This window comes from Microchirus variegatus (assembly GCF_963457635.1).
Source record: "Microchirus variegatus genome assembly, chromosome: 12".
Classification (NCBI taxonomy): domain Eukaryota; kingdom Metazoa; phylum Chordata; class Actinopteri; order Pleuronectiformes; family Soleidae; genus Microchirus; species Microchirus variegatus.
In genome coordinates this window covers 24,866,374-24,874,447 of record NC_139813.1, presented here as the reverse complement: position 1 = coordinate 24,874,447, position 8,074 = coordinate 24,866,374, and the positions used below count along the sequence as shown (strand labels likewise).

At 38.9% G+C, this 8,074-nt stretch overlaps 1 protein-coding gene across 1 annotated transcript in view; it reads right to left on the bottom strand.

Moving 5' to 3' along the window:
- Positions 1-586: 586 nt before the first annotated feature.
- Positions 587-8,074, bottom strand: part of tbc1d32 (TBC1 domain family, member 32) — a gene marked incomplete at both ends in the record, with an annotated part of 70,867 nt that continues 63,379 nt past the window's right edge. The window contains one exon of the mRNA XM_083898620.1: positions 587-706. Coding sequence (XP_083754746.1) covers positions 587-706 — 120 coding nt within the window. The remainder of the gene's footprint in view (positions 707-8,074) is intronic.

The window sequence follows — 8,074 nt, the reverse complement described above, 5'->3', positions numbered from 1 at the left end:
TCTCGCTAATGAAGAAACAAGTCAGTGCATTAATTAATGAAGGGACATAATCCTCCTGTCTTTGTTCTCGTGTGGAAACAAGTGTTTTTTAGCACAAAGTCTCTACTATGGCAACTGGAGAGAGGAAAAACAAAGAGAGAAGTGTGGAATAAAAAGCTATTAACTTCACCAGATACTCCAAATAATCCTCCAGATAATTAAGTTCTGAAAAAACAAAACCTTTGTACTGATAAATAAACGTAAAGTGTTCGTATTATTGTTTATTTAAAGACATTTTACTCTAATTCCATGTGTTCTTTTTTGTTATTTTTTTATCATGTTTGAATAAATAAAACAAAGTAAAGAGTTCTGTTCTGTTCAGTCTTTAAAGCTTCCGTCTCCATATATCTGGAGAAATTGTGAAACTTACACTTTTGGTGATGTTTTGTGGCAGAAATTGAATGATTTTCTTGTTATTTACAGGATTACGTGTCTGTAGATATTTACAGGGTTCTTTAAAACCAAGCACCAGTGACGTTAAGACGGATTAGACGTCGTCTAATTCCCTTCTTCTTTTTTTACAATTCATTTACAAAACATAACATTCCTACCCTACAGGGTTTCGTATAGTTTTCATGTCGGTCAGAACCAGGTCTCTGTATTTTGTCTCCAGTCCCTCCATGAACTCCAGGTAACTTCCCACCTTAAAGCCCTGGATTGGCTCCTCCTGTTGAAGAGAAAACATACGCAAAAAATGTCAACAATGAGCCAAATGACATTAGCAAAACAACAAATTATTGTGCTAGTCCGACTAAAACCAGACTTTTTAAAAAAAAAACACGTAAACGTGTTAGTTGACAACAATTGTGTCAGATTGGGAGTAAAGCTACGACTGCATGGACTTAAGCTAGCTAGCTACGCTAATGCACCACAGTTCCCATGCACAGCTACAACGCAGCTAATACCACAAAAGTAACAGGAAGCAAAGCAAAAACATGGCAATAGTCAGGCTGGTAGGCAGATTTCATACTCCGTTAGCTTAAAGAGTTCAATATTGTAAAGTTAATGGATGGTAGAGTGACTGAAAATGGTGCTTGACATGCTAACAACTAGCCACAAGCTAAACCGGCTACCGCCTGGAATTTTAAAATACATGTTAACATGTAAATGTTTCATTGGACCAGAGTCGGACTCTAGCTCAGCTAGCTAGCAAGCTATGCTAATGCACCACTGTTCCCACCCACAGCTAACACCTGACAAAATAAGACATTAGCGCAAAAAAACAAAAAAAAACCGCGTTATCGTGATATTGAAGGTAGTTTTTTTGTTTGTTGCTTAGATTGAATATTGTAAATTGTGCTTGACATGCTATCAACTAGCGACAAGCTAAACTAACAAACGCCTGATATTAACAATGTGAAAAGGATGCAAACCAGACTTTAGGGCATAAAATAGACTTAAAATGTTGGACCAGACTCGGACTCAAGCTAGCTAGCTATGCTAATGCACCACTGTTCCCACCCACATCTAACACCTGACAAAATAAGACATTAGCGCAAAAAAAAAAAAACGTGTTATCGTGATATTGAAGGTAGTTTTTTTGTTTGTTGCTTAGATTGAATATTGTAAATTGTGCTTGACATGCTATCAACTAGCCACAAGCTAAACTAACAAATGCCTGATATTAACAATGTGAAAAGGATGCAAACCAGACTTTAGGGCATAAAATAGACTTAAAATGTTGGACCAGACTCGGACTCAAGCTAGCTAGCTATGCTAATGCAACACTGTTCCCACCCACATCTAACACCTGACAAAATAAGACATTAGCGGAAAAAAAAAAAAAACGCGTTATTGTGATATTGAAGGTAGTTTTTTTGTTTGTTGCTTAGATTGAATATTGTAAATTGTGCTTGACATGCTATCAACTAGCCACAAGCTAAAGTAACAAACACCTGATATTAACAATGTGAAAAGGGTGCAAACCAGACTTTAGGGCATAAAATAGACTTAAAATGCTGGACCAGACTTGGACTCAAGCTAGCTAGCTATGCTAATGCACCACAGTTCCCACACACAGCTAAAACGTGGAAGTAATAGAAGAAACAGAGACAAAAATGTGGTGATATTCAGAGAAGGGGACAGATGTCATACTTTTCCGGCTTAAATTGATTATTGTTAAGACTCAGAATTGTGCTTGACATGCTAACTAGCCACAACCTAGCCAGGAACTTCCTGATACTAACAAGCTGAAAGCAGGCATATTGACAACTGGCGTAGCAGAGGTGAACACACTTCATTTAACAAATTGATTCCCCGCTAATGCTTGTAAACTGGGCCAACAAGTGAACGGCTACGACTGTAGCTCCACTTAAACGTGCAGGGAAACTAAGTTATAGTCAGAGTTTTGGGAATCGAAGCAGATGGCCTGATTCATTAACATTCATTACGGAGGCGCCGCGAGAACCATCCGCTGCAGCTCTGTCATGAAATTATTTTGCATTCAAAGTCAAAGAAAATTAAATTATATCTCTGGGAATCGAATGATGCAACAAACAACGTCCTTAGCGTTCGGATAATGAAGTTTCACGCGGTCGGAAAAGCCAAACGAGCCAGATTGCATACATTTATTTATCATTTAGTCGTCGCCAAAGTGCACGAGAGACACGTATCGGACCAGAGAATACTTTATTTGGCTCATTTGTTCAGTTAGAATTGCATCTGCATCTGTCATGACAACATCGTGTGACCTCACGGGCCTCGGTGGGCAAACACTGCAACGGAGAAAGAAATAGCCGACTGTAAACAGTGTTTAATGACTTGTGCAGCTTATCGGCGCTCTCTCTAATTTCCCCCCCATCACTCTGCAGCAGAATGTGTTTTCAGAGAATCTAATTTCAGCAGGTAAATAATGCTGACAGCGACGTGATGCGCCGCCAGAACACTGTCAATACTTTTGAGCGCAAATAGAAAAAAACGCACACTGTCATTTTTTCTGCCTCTCAATCAGACGGATGCCTCACAGCCTCAGCTGGTGCGCCGGCTAAAGTCTTATCTTATCTTAACATACTGACATTTTTAATTTATATAAATGATTCAAATACGCCAGCGACGCTAAGGCTAATTTTAGCCACCTAACAAAGGACTCACCTTATAAATTCTTAACTAATTTAACTATATAATATCTTAAGGATATGTGTTCTACTATATATCATTGTCAGACAGCCTTTTTTTGGACTGGAAACTTAAGGTTGAATTCCAATTCCTTGCTTTACCCTCGATCTTAACCCTCAATCTCAAAAATGTGCGCTTCCTCTAGTGCAAGTGCTGTCCCGATTCTCAGAAATATTAAGTTGAGGGGCAAGTTTAAGGGCTGTATCGGCCTCAATATTGAGATTTTTCCGAGACCACCCTTGGGAGCGAGGGCTACCCAGAATGCATTGCGTGTTTTGACACAACAAAGATGGCGCCAAAAGCAGCAAAACAAATACACTACATATTAAGTGTTTTCTTTGTTAATAGAGATATAAAAATGATGAAAACCATTGTATTATCTTAGTTTAGGTCCATGTTATGAATTACTGACGTAACATTTATTTTTATTTTACGATCTTTTGTCAATAGCCGGCCGGTGCGGACACGCGATCGTTTTCTATCGTTGAATATGTCCGTGGTTGTGGTATTTGTATGAGTATCATCTTATAACTAACTGACAACCTAATAACTTGACTGACAAACTAATCGTGATAAATAATCCTGACGTAAATGAGTTCTTCTTCTTGGACGCAGCTTTCGCGTTATTCTGCCCCCTACAGTCTGAAGACGTATCTGCATTTAAGGGGTGTCCCATTTCTAAGTGACAAAATAACCCTCAACACTTGGTTTCGAGGGCCAGTTAAGATTAAGGGTTGAGCTTGAGGGTTAAGATTGAGGGTTAAGATAGGAATTGGAATTGGCCCTTAGTTTGTAAACGTCACCAAACTCCATGGAAAAAATCACAGATTCTAGCTCATGGAGATACAGGAGCGCGTGGTCGACTGCTGCGTCGTTTGATAAATCTGTGTCACTTAGGTTAATCCGAACAAAGGTTTTTTTAAATGCTGAGATCACAGAATAACGCAGTGGAACTCTGTGGTGGAAGCAGCAGTGGATCAACAACACCTGTTAGCTGTGGTTTTAAATTGATGTTTTTTTTTGCATGGAGCTTGGTGCAGGCTGTTCAATGATGAAAAAAGGGGTGGCAAACACGGTGAAATGAGGTGAAACTAGGACGAGGGAGCGAGGGGAACGACGCAGTTCCCCCTGCACGGCTTTAACGTATTAAAGTTTGAGTTCTCTTCGACGACTGGAACAAATATCTCCTTTATGTCAACGGGCAGATGTTTAATTAGAGCGATTTCATCTGAAACGTTTCACGGGAGGAGGGTTCACCGAGAGGCAATAGATTAAGAGACAATGAAGCGCTGTATTTTATATTTCATTATTTAACGGGGGGGGGAGCAAGCGGGAGCTACTGCAGCGCGAGGATCGCTCAGCCGGGAGTGCGTAATGTCAGGGAAGAAATGAGTTTTCTGCCGGAAGGAGACGACTCCGGCTCCGGCGATTACTCCACTCGACAAAGCGATAGCACATAAAGCACTCTTTATAAGATCAGAATCACCTCTAAACACCATTTTAATTTCATTTTATGGCATTATAAATGATGAAAGTATAACTTGTTTGATCTACTGAAGTTAATAAAGTGCGGGTTCGTTGTGGGCCGCAACTGGGACATTACTTTAAAGCTATTAAACCTATATTTTGTTAGTGTCCAATGTTAGGCGGTATATAGGCGCCATTTCTCTCTCTTTCTCCAAAACGTCAGAGTCTTTACTACAGCGAGGAGTGGATTAACCCTGTAGAATAATCAAAAGATAAGTTGCTTTGCTTGTTTATATCCAGTTCCAGGACAAACGGCTGCTGACGCTGTTAAAACTGTGGAGGCGAATAAAGATCGGCGATATAAAGTTAAAATAAAGGATAAGGGTATAGGGGTATTTTTAGTGTCTTATCTTCTCCGGGAGAATTAAGAGAGTGTGGAATAGATAAGACGCAGGGACACGAGTCTGGAGGAATTAGGACAAGGCAATGATTTTCTGAAAAGTTCGCTTTCCAATTCGAGGTCCTGTTTTGATTCCATTTCCCAAAGTCAACATGAAAGATTCGTGTAAATGAAACATACTTCCTGTTGCCAGTAGGTGGCGCAATGAGTGGCTATGCACGTTATCATTGTGGACCGATTGGCCCTTTAAAAGAGACCAAAAAATAATAGAAAACCTGCATATTAGCATAACTACTGCGTGGCTAGTGGGAACACAAAATGCGATTCCATGCAAAACGCATCGGAATAATTTAAAACTAGTTTTTTCGTGCATAAAAAGGCCCCTAAGAGGACATTTGATAACACGAACTCAAACTTAAAAATACACAGCCTAGAAGCTCAACGGACTGTTTGAAGTAGTTACCAAGTCGTCCAGCAGGGGGGGTGCAGTAAGCACAGCATCCATGCCTTCTTTGCTCATTAGAAGAAGACACACGTACTGTATTTTATGTTAAAATAACACACAAACTCTCCAGACTTGGAGCTAACAAGCTAAGCTAAACCAGCTCACGCGATACTATCACCCGTCCAATCTCGCGAGATTACAGGAAATGGAAATCGACTCATCTAAAGCGTTTCGTGAATTGGCAATTGGGAAATAAATGAAGATTGATGTGAACAAGAAAACATACATCCTTCATAAACTGTTGAGATTAAACATTTTTGTAGAACAGCCGACACAATTTTCCCTCATAATCTCCACGATACATCGACCATTAACTGTGAGGAGATCATTAGGTAAGCTAATTAATTCCATTTGTCACCAAAGACCGTTTTCCTCGGCTTGTCCTCACTTGATGAATGCAAGGTATTAATATTCACTGTAAGGAGAGAGACTTATTTATTTCATATATTGTTAATATCATTTAAATTTTTTTTTTTTTTTTAAAAAGAAGACAGAACGGCTGAAACGTGAGTGTCATTACTTGATGGATCGATTTATAGCGTAGCTTCGAGCTAATTTGCATTTGCATCCCGCGGTCTGTCAGAGCAGAGAGACACAACAAAATAAACAATTTCACAGAGGGTGAATTAAATTAATGGGAAAAATAATAAGGTTTACTCCCAGTTCTTCGTGAAATGATGGGATTGTGAGTCTGTGTTGTCAAAGCTTTGACCACTGCCTTTACTGTTATTAGTATTATTAGTACTAGTGCACAGCGGTAGGAAGGAAGTACGTACTCCTTTAGTGGGAGCTGAAGAAGATTTTTCAGTTATGGTAATGCATGATAAGGTATGGCTAAGGCTAAAGAAATTTTAGGCACAACGCAAATGTGCCTAATGTCTTTTTGAAGCTCAGTTTACTGTCAAAGTCCCTCAGAGCAAATGGATAATTTCCTGGATTTCAAAAATTCATTAAAAATATTCCTTAAGAGGTTTGCAAATATTTTCGACGGATCCTTGTTCAGGGCGATGCCGAATATTATGATGGTAAATTTCAAGTCATTCTGAGATACTTTTTTTTTTGAAGAAGAAAGTCAGCTCACTGTCAAAGTGCATCAAAGCAAATGGATCATTTCTTGAATTTCAAAAAATCATTAAAAATATTCATTAAGAGGTTTCCAAATATTTCCAACAGATCCTTGTTCAGGGCGATGCCGACTATTATGATGGTAAATTTCGAGTCATTCAGAGATATTTTTCGTTTTTGAGAAGAAAGTCAGCTCACTGTCAAAGTGCATCAAAGCAAATGGATCATTTCTTGAATTTCAAAAAATCATTAAAAATATTCATTAAGAGGTTTGCAAATATTTCCAACAGATCCTTGTTCAGGGCGATGCCGACTATTATGATGGTAAATTTCGAGTCATTCAGAGATATTTTTCGTTTTTGAGAAGAAAGTCAGCTCACTGTCAAAGTGCATCAGAGCAAATGGATCATTTCTTGGATTTCAAAAATTCATTAAAAATATTCCTTAAGAGGTTTGCAAATATTTTCAATGGATCCTTGTTCAGGGCGATGCCGACTATTATGATGGTGAATTTCAAGTCATTCCGAGATACTTTTCATTTTCGAGAAGAAAGTCAGCTCACTGTCAAAGTGCATCAGGGCAAATGGATCATTTCCTGGATTTCAAAAATTAATTAAAATTATTCCTTAAGAGGTTTCCAAATATTTTCAAAGGATCCTTGTTCAGGGCGATGCCGACTATTATGATGGTGAATTTCAAGTCATTCCGAGATACTTTTTTGTTTTTTTGAAGAAAGTCAGCTCACTGTCAAAGTGCATCAGGGCAAATGGACCATTTCATGAATTTCAAAAATTCATTAAAAATACTCCTTAAGAGGTTTGCAAATATTTTCAACAGATCCTTGTTCAGGGCGATGCCGACTATTATGATGGTAAATTTCAAGTCATTCCAAGATACTTTTAGTTTTTTAGAAGAAAGTCAGCATTAGCCTCATGAGTTCGAGTTACAAATGGACAAATACAAAGTTTTAATCCTGGTTTGTAGTTTCATGTCACCTCTTATACGACCTCTCTTTTTCAACAAGTCCTTTGCCTTTTCAACTTTTAATTTAGATGAAATAAAGATAAACCCACGAGGGAGACAGGGGGATATAGTACGTGTGTGTGTGAATGTTGTTTAGAAAAAGAATCCTTCCAATACCACACGTGTCTGAGTGTTAAAAAGAGCAGAAGAAGGCGAAAGATAAGGTGAGTCTTTAAACATTTAACTGTTCAGCTCAGGGGGCGAGCATTGTGTAAAGTTTCCTTCCTCACACACTCACACACACACACACTCAGTCTCGCAGCAGTATCTGATGCTACGGCTCATTAGAAGAATTTCCTCAGATGACGCCTCCATCACTGATCTTTTATTCGCGAGAAAAAAAGAGAAAAAAGAACCGTCAGCGGTGACTCGTGGCGATGTTAACAACCAGAACTATCAGGCCGAGACGAGACGGACTGAAATGTTTTAATGAGTGACGACAGCGAGGGGCTCGGTGTCAA